Source organism: Sminthopsis crassicaudata, chromosome 4 (assembly GCF_048593235.1).
Source record: "Sminthopsis crassicaudata isolate SCR6 chromosome 4, ASM4859323v1, whole genome shotgun sequence".
Lineage (NCBI taxonomy): Eukaryota > Metazoa > Chordata > Mammalia > Dasyuromorphia > Dasyuridae > Sminthopsis > Sminthopsis crassicaudata.
Genome location: NC_133620.1, coordinates 308,893,605 through 308,911,329, shown reverse-complemented (window position 1 = coordinate 308,911,329; position 17,725 = coordinate 308,893,605). Strand labels below are relative to the sequence as shown.

Below are 17,725 nucleotides of genomic sequence, written 5' to 3'. Positions count from 1 at the left end.
AAAACTCACTTAAAAAGTCAATTGGACAATTAGAAAAAGATATTTTAAAAATGAGTGAAGAAAATACGTCATTGAAAATCAGAATCAAACAAATAGAAGTGAATGACTCAAGGAGACACCAAGAATCAGTCAAGCAAAACCAAAAAAATGAAACAATGGAAAAAACTGTCAAGTATCTTTCTTGGGAAGACAACAGATCTGGAAAATAGATCCAGGAGAGACAATTTGAGAATAATTGAACTCCCTTAAAAATATGATGAAAAAAAGAGCCTGGGCACTATTTTCCAGGAAATCATCAAAGAAAACTGCCCAGACGTTTTAGAAACAGAAGGTAAAATAGACATTGAAAAAATTCATCGATCACCTACTGAAAGGGACCCTAAAATCAAAAATCCAAGAAATATACTGGCCAAGTTCAAGAACTATCAGATGAAGGAAAAAATATTGCAAGCTGATAGAAAAAATTAATTCAGATATGGAGGAGCCACAATAAAGATTACTCAGGATCTAGCAGCATCCACATTAAAGGAGCAAAGGCCCTAGAATATGATATTCCAAAAGACTAAGGAACTTGGTATGCAGCCAAGAATAGCTTAGCCAGCAAAAAAGAGCATCTTTTTCCAGGGAAGAAGATGGACATTCAACAAAATAAATGAATTCCATGTATTCTTGATGAAAAAAAAAAAACGGATCTAAACAAAAAGTTTGATCTCCAAATAAAGAACTCAAGAGATTTCTAAAAAGGTAAAAAGAAATCTTGAGAACTATATTTCTGCCATAAAGTCATATAAAGAACATATGCATAATTTATTCTAGAAACTAAAGGTGGAAAGGAAATTGTACCAGCAAAAAAAGGGTAAAGTGATGGAAGTACATCTCACAAAGAGGCAAAGGTAACCTATTATATCTGAGAGAAAGAATGGAAGGGGATGAACATAGTGTGTATCATATTCGCATCAGAATTGGCTTAAAGAGAAAAATATAGACATATTCAATTTACAGTGAAACTCCTTCCACTTCACTGAAAAGTGGGAGGGGAAAAGTGAAAAGTAAAGGAGTAAGCTAAGCAAAAGGGGATTCAGAAATTGTGAGGAAAAGGGGTAAAATAGGGGGAGGAACTCTAAGGGGGAAGAGGGATACGAAAAAGGGAGGGCTGTGAGAAGCAAGTGGTGCTCACAAGTTTAATACTGGGGAGAGGGTAAGGGGAAAGGAACAGAGAAAAGCATAAGCAGGAGTTAACAGGATGGCAAGCAATACAGAATTAATCATTTTAACCATAAATGTGAATGGGGTAAACTCCCCCATAAAGAGAAAGTGGTTAGCAGACTGGATTAAAAGCCAGAATCCTACAATATGTTGTTTACAGGAAACACACCTGAAACAGGGTGATACATACAGAATAAAGGTAAAAAGTGGGAGCAGAATCTACTATGCTTCACAAGAAGCAAAAAAAGCAGGGGTAGCCATCCTCATCTCAGATCAAGCAAAAGCAAAAATTGATCTATTTTTTTCCCCCCCTGAGGCTGGGGTTAAGTGACTTGCCCAGGGTCACACAGCTAGGAAGTGTTAAGTGTCTGAGACCAGATTTGAACTCGGGTCCTCCTGAATTCACGGCTGGTGCTCTATGCAAAAATTGATCTAATTAAAAGAGATAAGGAAGGGCATTATATCTTGCTAAAGAGTAGCATAGATAATGAAGCAGTATCAATATTAAACAATATTAAACACCATGCTGGGGCAGCTAGGTGGCGCAGTGGATAGAGCATCAGCCCTGAATTCAGGAGGACCTGAGTTCAAATTTGGTCTCAGACACTTAACACTTCCTAGCTGTGTGATCCTGGGCAAGTCACTTAACCCCAGCCTCAGGGGGAAAAAAAAAACAAAAACATATACACATCAAGTGGTGCAGCATCTAAATTCTTAAAAGAGAAATTAAAAGAGCTGCAAGAAGAAATAGACAGCAAAACTATAATAATGGTAGATCTCAACCTTGCACTCTCAGAATTAGACAAATCAAACCACAAAATAAATAAGAAAGAAGTCAAAGAGGTAAATAGAATACTAGAAAAGTTTGATATGATAGATCTTTGGAAAAAAACTAAATAGAGACAGAAAGGAGTACACTTTCTTCTCCAGTTCATGGAATCTATACAAAAATTGATCATATATTAGGACCTTAAAAACCTCAAACTCAAATGAAGTAAGGAAGAAATAGTAAATTTATCCTTTTCAGACCATGATGCAATGAAAATTACATTCAATAAAAAGCCAGGGGAAAATGGACTAAAAAATAATTGGAAACTAAATAATTTCATACTAAAGAATGATTGGATGAAACAGCAAATCATAGACATAATTAATAACTTCACCCAAGAAAATGACAATAATGAGACATCATACCAAAGTGTGTGGGATACAGCCAAAGCAGTAATAAGGGGAAATTTTATATCTCTAGAGGCCTACTTGCATGAAATAGAGAACGAGGTCAATAAATTGGGCTTACAACTAAAAATTATAGAAAAGGAACAAATTAAAAAACCCCAGACAAATATGAAACTTGAAATTCTAAAAATAAAAGAAGAGATTAATAAAATTGAAAGTAAAAAAACTATTGAATTAATTAATAAAACTAAGACTTGGTTCTATGAAAAAACCAACAAAATAGACAAACCCTTAGTAAATCTGATTTTAAAAAGGAAAGAAGAAAAGCAAATTGTTCGTCTTAAAAATGAAAAGGGAGAACTCGCAACTAATGAAGAGGAAATTAGAACAATAATTAGGAGTTACTTTGCCCAACTTTATGCCAATAAATTAGATAACTTAAAGGAAACGGAAGAATACCTTCAAAAATATAGCTTGCCTATATTAACAGAGGAATAAGTAAATAGTCTAAATAGTCCCATTTCAGAAAAAGAAATAGAACAAGCTATTAACCAACTCCCCAAGAAAAAATTCCCAGGACCAGATGGATTTACATGTGAATTTTACCAAACATTTAAAGAACAATTAATGCTATATAAACTATTTGAAAAAATAGGGATTGAAGGAGTCCTACCAAATTCCTTTTATGACATAGACATGGTGCTGACACCTAAAGTAGGTAGGTTGAAAACAGAGAAAGAAAATTATAGACCAATCTCCCTAATGAATATTGATGCTAAAATCTTAAATAAAATGTTAGCAAAAAGATTACAGAAAATCATCCCCAGGATAATACACTTTGACCAAGTGGAATTTATAAGCTGGTTTAATATTAGGAAAACTATTAGCATAATCGATTATATCAATAACCAAATGAACAAAAACCATATGATCATCTCAATAGATGCAGAAAAATCATTTGACAAAATCCAACATCCATTCCTATTAAAAACACTTGAGAGTATAGGAATAAATGGACTATTGCTTAAAATAATAAGGAGCATATATTTAAAACCATCAGTAAATATCATATGTAATGGTGATAAACTGGAACCTTTCCCAGTAAGATCACGAGTGAAAAAAGGCTGCCCACTATCACCATTACTATTCAATATTGTATTAGAAATGCTAGCCTCAGCAATAACAGTTGAGAAAGAGATTAAAGGAATTAGAGTAGGTAATGAGGAAACCAAACTAGTACTCTTTGCAGATGATATGATGGTATAATTAGAGAACCCCAAAGATTCTGCTAAAAACCTATTAGAAATAATTCATAACTTTAGCAAATTTACAGGATACAAAATAAATCCACGTAAATTCTCAACATTTTTATACATTACCAACAAAATCCAACAGCAAGGGATACAAAGAGAAATTCCATTCAAAATAATTGTTTATAGTATAAAATATCTGGGAATCTATCTACCAAAGGAAAGTCAGGAATTATATGAGCAAAATTACAAAACACTTGCCACAAAAATAAAGTCAGAGTTAAATAATTGGAAAGACATTAAGTGCTCTTGGATAGACCAAGCAAATATAATAAAGATTATAATGTTCTGATTGTCTCTCAATTGTAATCCTTCTCTGGGAAGAGGTTTCTTTTCTGTATAATCCTTTTCTCTGTGAGCAGGTTTCTTGGGAGGCTTCTGGAGCTTCCAGCCAGAGCAAAGGTAGAATCTTGAATCCTCTTCTTCCTGAATCCTGGCTCTGAATCTCTTCAAGCTTCCCTAAGTTCTCCTGGGAAGTCTTGTTCTTCTCCCAATCTAGACTGCTCCTTCCAGACTTCCTTCCAAACTCAATGTCCCGGGACATTGCTGGCATCTTGGTGTCTCCTTTTATCCTCCCAGAGGGCTTGTGGGTATTCCAAAGGTGTAAACTCCTTTAAAGGTGTGAACTCTGAGCTAGAGAATTGTTAAGTACTGACTTATCACCTAGTAAGAACCTAACAAAAGATGACAATATTCCCAAAACTAATCTATTTATTTAGTGCTATACCAATCAGACTTCCAAGAAACTATTTTAATGACCTAGAAAAAATAACAACAAAATTCATATGGAAGAACAAACGGTCAAGAATTTCAAGGGAATTAATGGAAAAAAAAATCAAATGAAGGTGGCTTAGCTGTACCTGATTTAAAACTATATTATAAAGCAGCAGTCACCAAAATCATTTGGTATTAGCTAATAAATAGACTAGTTGATCACTGGAATAGGTTAGGTTCACAGGACAAAACAGTCAATAACTATAGCAATCTAGTGTTTGACAAACCCAAAGATCCCAACTTTTGGGATAAGAATTCATTATTTGACAAAAACTGCTGGGAGAACTGGAAATTAGTATGGCAGAAATTAGGCATGGACCCACACAATACCATATACCAAGATAAGATCAAAATGGGTCCATGATTTAGGCATAAAGAATGAGATCATAAATAAATTAGAGGAATATAGGATAGTTTATCTCTGAGACTTGTGGAGGAGGAAGGAATTTATGACCAAAGGAGAACTAGAGATCATTATTGATCAAAAAATAGAAATTTTTGATAATATCAAATTAAAAAGCCTTTGTACAAACAAAACTAATGCAAGCAAGATTAGAAAGGATGTAACAAACTGGGAAAACATTTTTACAGTTAAAGGTTCTGATAAAGGCCTCATCTCCAAAATATATAGAGAACTGACTCTAATTTATAAGAAATCAAGCCATTCTTCAATTGATAAATGGGCAAAGGATATGAACAGACAATTCTCAGAGGGTGAAATCGAAACTATTTCCACTCATATGAAAGACTGTTCCAAATCACTATTGATCAGAGAAATACAAATTAAGACAACTCTGAGATACCACTACACACCTGTCAGATTGGCTAAGATGACAGGAAAAAATAATGATGAATGTTGGAGGGGATGTGGGAAAACTAGGACACTGATCCATTGTTGGTGGAGTTGTGAAAGAATCCAACCATTCTAGAGAGCAATCTGGAATTATGCCCAAAAAGTTATCAAACTGTGCATACCCTTTGATCTAGGCTTATATCCTAAAGAAATACTAAAGAAAGGAAAGGGACCTGTATGTGCCAAAATGTTTGTAGCAGCCCTTTTTGCAGTAGCAAGAAAATGGAAAATTAATCAATGCCCATCAATTGGAAAATGGTTGGGTAAATTGTGGTATATGGATGTTATGGAATATTATTGTTCTGTAAGAAATGACCAGCAGGATGAGTACAGAGAGGCTTGGAGAGACTTACATGAACTGATGCTGAATGAAATGAGCAGAACCAAGAACAGCAAAATTATGTAATGATCAACTATGTTAGACTTAACTCTTCTCTGCAATGCCATGATTCAAGGCATTTCCAATAGACTTGGGATGGAAAATGCTATCCATATTCAAAGACATAACAAATGAATGTGGTAAAAAAAAAAAAAAAAAAAATGCCTTTTTTGTTTGCTTCCTTGCTTTTTCTTTTGTTTTTTTCCCTTTTAATCTAATTTTTCTCACAAAATATGACAAATATGGAAAAAATGTTTAGAAGGATTATTCATGTTTAATCTATATCAGATTGCTTGCTGCCTTAGGGAGGAAAGAGAGAGGGGATGGAGAGAGAAAAACTTTTGAAGACAAATTCTTACAGAAATAAATGTTGAAAACTATCTTTACATGTATTTAGAAAAATAAAATACTTTTAAGAAAAACTCCATTTTGTCCTACATTTTATAGTTTGTTTCATTTTGATTTTAAATGAAAATGGCTATTGTATTTTGTCAAAAATAAATTTTAATATGATTTAAATTTTTTACATCAATATTCATTAAAGAAATTCTTATAGAGATTTCTCTTCCCCTGTTTTGATTTTCTCCAGTTTATGTGTCAATATTATATTTGAGTCATAGAAAAATTTGATAGGACCCCTCTTTACCAATTTTTTTCAAAATTTATGTTATTATTATTAATTATTATTTAAATATTTGGTTGAATTCACTTATAAATCCATCTGGTTCTTGAGCTTCTTTGCTGAGAGTTCATTTATAGTTTATTCAATCTCAATTTCTAAGATAAGGTTATTTGAATATTCTATTTCCTATGAAAGACAATTTATATTTTTATAAATATTCATACATTTCATTTAAATTATTAGGGTTTTTGATAGATGGTTGAAGCTCCTAATTATTGGATTTATTTTTTTCTTCTTTAATTGTGAATTTGCCTTCTTCATTTTTGATACTGGTAATTAGTTTTCTTCTTTCTCTTTAAAAAAAATCAAATTACTTAATGGTTTATCAATTCTATTGTGTTTTTTTTTAAAGTCAACTTTTACCCTTATTGATGATTTAAGTTTGAGGGGTTATATGTGTCATATTTCCATACAAGAATGAAAACAGTTTAACATGACATAGTCCTGTATTTCTCACTCATGTTTATCTTTACATGCTTCATTTGAGTCCTATATCTGAATGTCAGATTTTCTATTTAGCTCTAGCCTCTTCATCAAAAATGCTTAGAAGTCCTCTATTTCATTAAACATCATCTTTTTTTCAGATAATGATGAATATTTGAGGGTGTGTGGGGAAACTGGGACACTAACACATTTTTGGTGGAGTTGTGAACTTATCCAACCATTCTGGAGAACAATATGGAACTATGCCCAAAGGGCTATTAAACTGTGCATATCTTTTGATCCAGCAGTGTCTCTACTGGGCCTGTGTCTCAAAAAGATCACAAAAAAGGACTCACATGTGCAAAAATATTTATAGCAGCCCTTTTTTTAATGGCAAGGAACTGGAAACTGAGTGGGTACCCATCAATTAGAGAGTGGCTAAATAAGTTACGGTATATGAATGTTATGGAATAGTATTGTTCTATAAGATATGATCAGCAGGATGATTTCAGAGAGGCCTGGAAAGACTTAACATAAACTGATACTGAGTGAAGTGATAGAACCAGGAGAACATTGTACACAGCAACAGCAAAATTATACAATGATCAATTGTGATAAACATGGCTCTTTTCAACATTGAGGTGATTCAGGCCAGTTTCAATAGTCTTGTGATGAAGAGAGTCAAATGAACCTTTTTAGGTTCCTCTTTTTAGAGGAATGAGGGGACTGAGTGTGGATCACAACATAGTATTTTCACTTTTTTGTTGTTGTTTATTTGCATTTTGTTTTCTTTCTCTTTTTTTTCCTTTTGATCTGATTTTTCTTGTGCAGCATGATAGTTGTGAAAATATGTATAAAAGAATTGCACATGTTTAACAAATATTGGATTATCTGCCATTAATTAGGGGGGAGGAAGAAAAAAATTTGGAACACATGGTTTTGCAAGGGTGAATGTTGAAAATTATCTATGCATACGTTTTGAAAATAAAAAGCTTTAATTAAAAAAAAAAAAAGACAACAACAATTTATTGAGTAGGTTATTATTGGTTGTAAGCCTACATCCTTTCCCTTCTGGAATCTTAAATTCCAAGCACTCTGCTCCTTTATTTAGTAGCTGTTAAATCTTGCATGATTATGATCACAGCTGCTTGGCATTTGAATTCTGTATTTCTGGATGCTTACAATACAATTCAACAACAACAACATGATGATGCCTTATAGCAAAATTAGTCTATTTTGTTTTTTTTCCTTGATCTAAAAAATCTGGATTTTGGCTTTGATATAAGTAGGAATTTTCAATCTGGGATCTCTTTAAGAAGGTGAAGGATGGATTCTTTCATTATTTAATTCTCTATTTCTAGGATATTTGAAAACTTTTATCATTTTTTGAAATAGGATATCTAAAATATTTTTGTTATGAGATTGCACATAGTCCAAATGATTTTTTTGCCTTCCAACTATTTTAAAAGTATTTTATTTTTCTAAATACATGCAAAGATAGTTTTCAACCTTCATCCTTGCAAAACCTTGTGTTCCATATTTCTCTGTCTCTCTCTCTTTCCTCCTTCCCCCTACCCCGAGATAGGAAGTAGTCTGATATGGATTAAACATCTGAACATATTTCCATATTTGTCATGCTGCTCAAAGAAGAGTCTAGTCAAAAGGAGGAAAAAAAAACAAACAACAATACAACAAAAAAATGTGAAAATACTATGCTTTGGTCCACATTCAGTCTCCATAATTCTCTCTCTGGATGTGGATGACAGTCTCCATCATCCAATAATCCAATTATTAGAATTGCCCTGAATTATCTCATTGTTGAAAAGAGCTAAATCCATCACAGTTGATCATCACATAATCTTGCTGTTACTATGTACAATGTACTTCACTTAGCATCAGTTCATGTAAGTCTTTCCAGGCTTTTCTGAAATCATCCTGCTGATCATTTTCTTATAGAACAATAATATTTCATTATATTAACATACAATAACTTATTTAGTTATTCCCCAATTATGGGCCTCCACTCAATTTCCAGTTCCTTGCCACTACAAAAAGAGCTGCTTCAAACATTTTTGCACATGTTGATCCTTTTCCCTCTTTTATCATCTCTTTGGGATACAGTCCCAGCAGAAACACTACTGGATCAAAGGGTATGCACAGTATTATAGCCCTTTGGTCATAGTTCTAAATTGCTCTCCAAAATAGTTGGATCATTTTACATAACAAAACATTAGTGTCCCAGTTTTCTCACAACCCTTCTGGCATTTATCATTATCTTTTCCTGTCATCTTAGCCAATTTGAGAGGTATGAAATGGTACCTCAGCTGTCCTAATTTTCCTTTCTCTAATTAATAATGATTTAGAGTACCAAATGATTCTTAAACTCTCTCTCCTTAAACTGTTTTCCAATCAGTTGTTTTTTTGTGTTGGTTTTTTTTTTTTTTTGAGATAGGATACATAATTCTTACATATGTTTTTTGAACTTTCCCAGGCTCTTTCATCAATGGAAGAATTCTGTAATCTAGACCGAGATATTGAGGGATCTGCCAAGCGTTGGAAAAAATTTGTGGAGTCAGAATGCCCTGAAAAGGAGAAATTTCCCCAGGAGTGGAAAAACAAGTCATCTCTGCAACAATTGTGTATTATGAGGACAATGAGACCTGACCGTATGATATATGCTATGAGGTAAATGTCCCAGCTTGATAGAGAGTCTAACTTCTGACTGTCATGAAAGGGACATCCAGACTATCAAGGGAACATTCATGGAATACTAAGTAGTAGTCTCAGAGTCCCCACTTCATCCAGGCCTTAAAACCATCAAAGGAAAGGTTAAGATAAAAGCTCATAAGTATAGTGGTATAAACTCTCTGCTTTGATAGCTTTCGGCTGTTGTTCCTTGTAGGACTTAAAGTTGACATTCCTTTGCTGTACCAACATTTTTCTTAAGATCTGAAAAGTTCAAATGGGGAATGATTAGTAAGCAGAATATGAAGAGGCACTAATCAACTTTGATCAGTGGAAATGAACAAGTAGTGGAAAATTGTAACGATATTGATAGAATGGGTCAATTTACTCTAAAGTTGTCATGAACCCTAAAAATCAAATACATGTCCATGTCACATTTGTCACTTACTCACTTCTCTCTCTAAAGTTATCAAAAGTGACCATAGCTTTAGAGTTAAAAGGGACCTTACATTTAGTCTGATTTTCTCATTTTACAAATGAAATTAATATTTATCAAATGAGATATTACCAGTTTGATTAAACTTTTTTATCATCTGCTTTCCAAAGTGTGTATCAGATGATTCCTCTCTCCAGTTGGACCCTGATCCCTCTTTTGCAATACATCATTTAATTATTGATGAAAATCCAGTCGTGGTGGAATGTGAAATCCAAGATAGTTTTCTTTTTTCCTATGCAATCCCAAAATACCAAAGCAGAATATTCCCTTTCTAAGATTTTCATGCTCCTGGGAGAATTCATATCTCTCATTCTTCATTCTTCACAACTTAACATGTTACAGAGATTCTATGGTCTATTGAACTAATTGGAAATATCCTAGGACTTTGGATTTGAACTGCTTTATATATTTTTTAGCTTTTCATTTTTTTTAATTTTATTTGGTTTTACAAAACATAGTAAGTGCTCCTCTCACATCAGTATTTCAAGGAAAGATCTCTAAACTAAAAGTTAGGAAACCTTTATTCTAGTCCTCACTCTACTACTATGTGTAACTTTAGGAAAGTTATTTCCTCTAACTAGACTTTTTCATCTATAAAATGAAATATTTTCATTGTTATTTTTCACTGGCAGAGATTTTGTGGAAGAAAAGTTAGGAAGTAAATATGTGGCAGGAAGAGCACTAGATTTCTCTACCTCCTTTGAAGAATCAGGACCAGCAATTCCCATGTTCTTCATCCTATCTCCAGGTGTTGACCCACTGAAGGATGTAGAGAAAGAAGGTAAGAGGGACCTCACATCAGAAACAACACCAAGCCAATGTCATGCCTTTCTTTATTTTTTTTTACCAAACAACTAACAAAACTAGTATTTCCATATGCAAAATGAAGCAGAAAAAGAGGGTTGTTTAGATACAGAAACATTATATAATAACTTGCTTTTACTTTTAAGTAAGAATATAATTGAATATTATTTAACAGGCAATTGTTTCTTATCAAAGCTTAGCAATGTTCAAAGCAGAACAAGCTAGCTTTTTTGAGAAGAAATATTTAAAATCAAGAAATACAAGAAATACATGTCAGGGACAATGGAAACAAGTCAGATCCACTGGGGCTCTGAATGAAATTGGGCACTTTATTCCAGTAAAATTCGATGGGTTTTTATAACTTTCTTAACTTGGTCAAGCAGGAGCAGGGAAAGGGGAAGCACATGGGAAAGAGACTGAGGATCTGAGTATTGATGCTCATTCATGGTAGTTGCATTATATGGGTAAGAAAGGAAGGCATTGAGGGGTGGAGAGATGAATCAAAGTGCCCATCCTAGCCAGGAAACAGTTACATATTATGAGTCTTAGTCAATCCACCCAGAAGTCCCATTGGAGCCAGGAGAATTAATTCATAGCTTCTTTCCTCAAGCTAATATCTCTGATCTTTGTGATGTTATCACTGATGAATTAATAATATCCTGTTCCTTAGGGAAGTTATATGCCTGCTACCTTTTCCTGTTACTCATCCAGAAGCAGCAGGAAGTGTCTTGCAAAGCACCAAGCATGCACATGCACACACACACACACACACACACACACACACACACACACACACACTTACTTTCCACCTCTGAGAGTAGATAATTGACAGATGATGGTGGAATACTGAGAACTACAATAATAGTGTGAAAAAGTTAGAAAAATGTAAAGAATTTGGTGAGGAATAATTGTGGTTCTCTATGGCACTGATGGAAACTATCACCCAGCTCATGGCATACAAGAGGGCAGCAAAGTTATCTAGCTCTTATATTCAAGATATGATGATATGATTTCTCAGATATCTCATGACTGTTTCCACAAAAAGCTTTCTTAATGTCAGCAACCTGCTATTCCAGGCTTCCTGCAATTAAAAATAAATAAATAAATAATTACAATTAAAACAAACAATCCCCCCCCAAAAAAAAAAAAAAAAAACTACTTCTCACTTTTTCTACACTTCCTATGGTTTTTGAACCAAAACCTTTTTTAGGAAGAGTTAACTATGGGTGTATATGAAAAGGAAAATTTTATAGTCAGGCAATTAAAGAAAGTTCAGTGTTCCTTGGCAAACCACAAAATTACTTTTATCTCAAATCCTAATCCATCCTGTAAGTCTGTCAGCTGCCACATTGGAATCAGTAAGATTTGGATTCTGTCCTTTTCTGAGGGTTGGGCAAGTGTGATAGGCCTAACAATTGCCTAATAGCTCACTTGCTGAGCTAAACCCAATTTAACTTCTTGTAGAAGCCATTTGTGCCATTAAATATAATAGTGGCAGTACCATTTATGAAATAAATGGGCACTGGGGACCCCCAATTGAGATTGATGCCCCTCCTCTTCTTCATCTCCTTAAGGATGAGAATACTGGGGCAGCTAGGTGGTGCAGTGGATAGAGCACCAGCCTTGAATTCAGGAGGACCCCAGTTCAAATCTGGTCTCAGACACTTAACACTTCCTAGCTGTGTGACCCTGGGCAAGTCACTTAACCCCAGCCTAAAAAAAAAAAAAAAAAGGATGGGAATACTGTCTCTTCAGTTTCTGCAGCTGTCAGCTGTTCAATCCACAGAGTATAGGAATTGACCAAATCCTGATTTATGGAGCTGCCTGGGAATGTGGACAAAGCTTGACTTTCCTGATACAGATTCCTCTTTATCAAGGAGTTTTGTTTTGTGTGTTTTGTTTTTCTCACTCTGGGTGTGCATAATGGAAACTGCAGTGAAGAGTTCATATTTTTCCCAATGACTATCAATGGCCTTGGAAATCTTTTTAGCACCTACAATTTGTTGGGGGGTTTTTGTTTGTTTGTTTGTTTTTTGTGTGTTTTTTTTTTTTGGGGGGGGGTTGAGGCTGGGGCTAAGTGACTTGCCCAGGGTCACACAGCTAGGAAGTGTTAAGTGTCTGAGACTAGATTTGAACTCGGGTCCTCCTGAATTCAAGGCTGGTGCTCTATCCACTATGCCACCTAGCTGCCCCTTGTTGGGGTTTTAAGGTTGTAATGTTCTTGTTTGGTTTTCTGGAGGTCTTAGGACCAGCCTTCTTTTCATTTCAGTAATCACCACAAGTATAGCCACCTGTTAAAAGTCCAAGCCTTTATTGTCTCCTTTGTCTGGTGGTCAGCTAGCTTTCTTGAGAGCCTTTCAGACCAGACTTGGTCTCAGTGGGGAAAGTTCAGGAGGCCAGGCCAACCACCACGTGGCTGATGAAGATGGAATCGAATCTTTCTGAGTCAGAAGGCCTGAGTTCCTGCCTCCAGTTCGGTTATCTTCTCTGGCTGTGCCTCTGAGACTCTCGGTCCCCCAGAAGAACCACCAAGAGCTTGACTGAAAATGGAATGAATCTCTCTCCTTGGCTCCCAGAGCTTGAGCTCCCACCTTTAGTCCATTGTCTTCTCTGCCCTCTGAATCTGGCTGAGACTCCCAGTTTATATGCTCTACACTGAGTATAAACCAATCATTATATCACTAGGAAACCATTACTTGTTGTAAGATTAAATAAATCATACTGAACTTAGAGAACTATTAAGCACCATACCAAACTAGATACTCATTGTCTCATCAATTCTACTGACTTAACATCTTGTAAGAATCCTTGTTTCAGAGTTCTGGCCCATAACATAAGGTTTTTTTGTTTTGTTTTGTTTTGTTTTACACTTCTTACATAGATAATAATTATACCAGTTTTAGCAGCATCAAGGAATTGATTATAAACTCATTGCCTAGGGAGGCTAACAAGAAAGCAAGGTGGCAGCTGAGAATTATGCTGCTATGAAGGCCATTAAGAGGCCTGAGAATTTAACAGATTTTTTCAGAGCTAATAATTTTATGGGAGGCTACTGACTAACTCCTGCAGTACCAATGGGTAGTGAGATCTTGGGCTAGGGCACCCTTTAAGATGCTTCCTAATAGAATGTCATCTATATAACACCATACTCCCTAATCAGTCCATAGAATCTAATTCACTGATTCATTACCATTCTGGGAAAAATCAAGGAAGATTCCTTTATACATGATATAGGACCTCAGAAACCATATTAAAGAAAGTTGGTAAATAACATCATCACAATCCAGAAGCCTTTATGTATCATCTATAGTGGTGATGGAAAAGAAGAAAAAAAAAAGATATTATGATGGATAGACTAATGGACTTTAAACAACAACAAAACTTAATATAGACACAATGATTGAGTTTAAAATATCCTAGATTGCCTGCTAAGCATCTAGTAATTAAACCTGACACTTGGCCTTGTATAAAAATACCATCAGTTTTGTATGGCTGAAGTACACAAGAAGTCTGCTTTTATCTATCCAGCTGGACATTTTACCAGCCTGTTCATGTGCTACATGCCATCTTAGAGGTACCTTCCACTTTCCAGTGGTTGATGAGGAATGTAGTTAGAGACATGGACTACCGGAGAAGTATATTATGCCTTGATGTCTTCATTATCTTTGCAAAACTCTAAACAATATAAGAATTAATGAAAATGTTTTATCAGCTAGAGAAAAACTATTTGAAGCTATCAATAGACTTTTGTAGCACCTCTGTTATGTACATGAGTCACAAGGGGTGAACACTGACCCAAAGAAGGTAGAAGCAATTCTGAATTAGTCTAGTCTTAAGGACTTAGTAGTTATTATTGCAAATTTGTCAGACATCAGAAAACATGTCAACTTTATGTGTGAATCTTGTTTTATTGAACCAAACTTTTTTTTCTCAATTGTCTGCAACAAGATTAGATAAAAGAACCAAGCAAAATGATATAAGTTAAAAAGCAAGGAAATGATGCTAAAGGATTTAAGTTCCAGGAACTTGAAATTGTTGAGACAAAGAAAGACATTGAAACAGTGCAATGGGAATCAAAACTTGACATTTCTAATTATTAAGCACCTAAGGATTGTACTAAATTTTGGGAATGCAAATATAAACAAAAAGACAGTCCTTGATCTCTCAAGGAGCTTACATTCTAATAGGGAAAGATAACACATAAAGGTAAACAGAAAAGTGAAAGAGAAATTGAAAAGAAGGAATCCATATACTGTCCTGGTGGGGAAAGAAGTTCAGAGTCAGAAGTGGAGGCCAGAGAGGAATGAAGAAATGAAATTGGCTGGCTTGTATACTTTTTGAAAATGGAGGTTCTAGAGGGAACTGATCAATTAGAGAAGGGGGTTACAGCAGCAGAGGGACAGTACTGTTACAGAATAGGAAGTCTGCTGGAGAATGGTAGTGATGAGAGTAAAACTCTGTATGACCTGAGTGAACCCTGTAAAATTATGTAAAATTACCAAAAAAATGTCTCCTTTGATCTACAAATGCAAATGGCCTTGCATTTTCTTGGAGCAAGATAAGCTTTCTTGGAGGAAGTCACAACTCCAGGCAAGATTTCACATTCACCTGAGATTTCCCTTAGACTCCTGCATAAAATGGGTCTTCAGAAAATGACTCTGTGCAGATCACTTCTTTCTTGGGAATGATATGCCTGCCAAGAGAATCCCTCTTGGTGTTTCTTTAACAATAAAGCTTTTTACCATAACTTTTGGGTTTAGGAATTCCTTTGCTCCTGAATTCATGCCTTAGAGAATGGAACCTCACCCATTCCTGTCTAACCTCTACATCGGTACCCTCATCCCTCATCAGTAGCACAGCCATCTTCTAAGATGAGAAGATAGATTGAGAATAGTACAGAAAGTAATTTAAACTCCTCAGCAATGTAATGATAAAGTTCAATTCCAAAGACTCATAATGGAAAATGCTATCCATATCGAGATAGAACTGATGAGGTGGAAGATCCCCTCTAGTGGGAGCCACAGGTCCTATGCAAAGAATTCACAAACCCGAAATCTGTGTGACAAAAAGGGATTTATTTTCCCTAAGAAGATAGCTTGTTAGGAAAGCATCCTTCTTAGTGGGCAGGGAATAAGCAAAGGTGGATTACATTGAGAAGAAGATAACTTCATCAGTGGGCATGGCCCTGTTAGGACATCTGCAAAGATTGAGGTTCAGAATTGTCTTTTATTAGCCATCTAAGGCTTGAGGCTTTCAGTTCAAAATTGAATGAGATTAGTTAGCTGGGAGTTTGAATCAATGTTGACAATGCCCCAGGCCTACATTTCTAGTTGAAAAAGGATTACTTATCTTGGGAAGCTCTTGTCTGGGGCAACTTGGGATAAGTGTGCTTTTCTCAGGGAGAGCTTGAGACCCCGAATCACTCTTCCCCCACAAATTAGAGGGACACAATTTACATCAGAAATATTGAATCTGAATGCAGATTGAAGCATATTTTTTTTACATTTGTATATGTTTTTTCTTTCTCCTGACTTTTCCCTTTTCTTCTAATTCTTTCACCACATGGCTAATATGGAAATATGTTTAACATGTATAACTTTAAAAAATAGTTCAGAGGATCAGGAGTGGAGCCCAGAAAGCAAAGAAGAAATAAACAGAAAGAAATCCATCCATGCATATAATTCCATCCAGAATAATACTACATGTTATGGGCCAGAACTTGAAACAAAGGATTCTTACAAGGTGCTAAGTCAGTGGAATTGATAGAGACAATGGTTATTTAGCATGGTGCTTAACAGTTCTCTAGTTCAGTACATGTACTTAGTACTTAATATAGTTCCACAAGATTCACACCTATGATAAAAGAGAATATAAACTCAGACAAACTCAGCCAGAATCAGAACTGGAAGACCCAGACCATGGTGGTGGTCTTCCTGCCTCCTGCATAGAAACCAAGACACATTCAGGAGGACCTCAAGAAACTGGCAGAGGCAGAGAACACAAAGGACTGGCAGCAGGAGCTTAAACTCTAGGAACCAAGGAGAGAGATAGGCCTCTAAGAAAGCTAACCAGGTCCCAGGAAAGGAGACAAAATTTTAAAAGAGATAATAAAAGATTTGGACTTTAACACCTGACTGCACTTGTGATTACTGAACTGAAACAAAGGCTGCTCCCAGAGACCCCGAGAAAAACTGAAACAGATAACATTATAACTACATACTTTGTGCCATATTTCCACAGGTTTGGACAAAAGTCATGCCTACTTTTTGAAGTATATTTTGGAGCTTCACATAAAGGCTTCCCTACAAAATCTAAGAATTTTAGCTGTTCTAAAAGAGTAGCTTTGGCAAATGCTATAGTTAATGGTGTTAACAATGAAGGTGATTTGGAACCAAGAAACAATATAATTGGTGGATATGGTGATTGGACCAGTTTTAATGAGATGATCTCAACTATCTCTTAAGCTATCTCTCTTCCGTGACTGAGTTAATGAAGGAAGAAATTGTCCCTGACATTTGTTCAAGAAAGGGAAAAATCAGAACAGGTTGCAAAACTTGGCAACATTTCAAACTGTTTACATATGACCACAGACGACTGTTCCTGTACTTCACTACTCTTCTTTTCCTCAATGCCATTTATTCTCATTATTATACAAAAAAAAAAAAAAAAAAAAAAATCAACTACTACTAATTTATGTGAAGTGAAATAAAAGTACAATATTTAGGAGAAGATAGGTGACACAGTAGAGCTAAAGCATTAGATCTGAAGTCAGGAAGACCTGATCTCAAATCAAGGCCTAGAAATTAGCTGTTTAATTAATCCTTGACAAGTCATTTAATCTCTGCCCATTCTGAAATGGAAAAGTGTTTTCACATATAAAAAGAGGATAATAGTAATACCTACCTTTGAGGGAGCTATTATGAGAATAAAATGAAAT

At 35.1% G+C, this 17,725-nt stretch overlaps 1 protein-coding gene across 1 annotated transcript in view; it reads left to right on the top strand.

The window, feature by feature from the left end:
• The window catches only part of DNAH9 (dynein axonemal heavy chain 9), a 572,299-nt gene that overhangs the window by 495,466 nt on the left and 59,108 nt on the right, over window positions 1–17,725 (top strand). Inside the window, exons 59-60 of the mRNA XM_074264740.1 lie at window positions 9,295–9,488; window positions 10,617–10,765. Coding sequence (XP_074120841.1) covers window positions 9,295–9,488; window positions 10,617–10,765 — 343 coding nt within the window. The remainder of the gene's footprint in view (window positions 1–9,294; window positions 9,489–10,616; window positions 10,766–17,725) is intronic.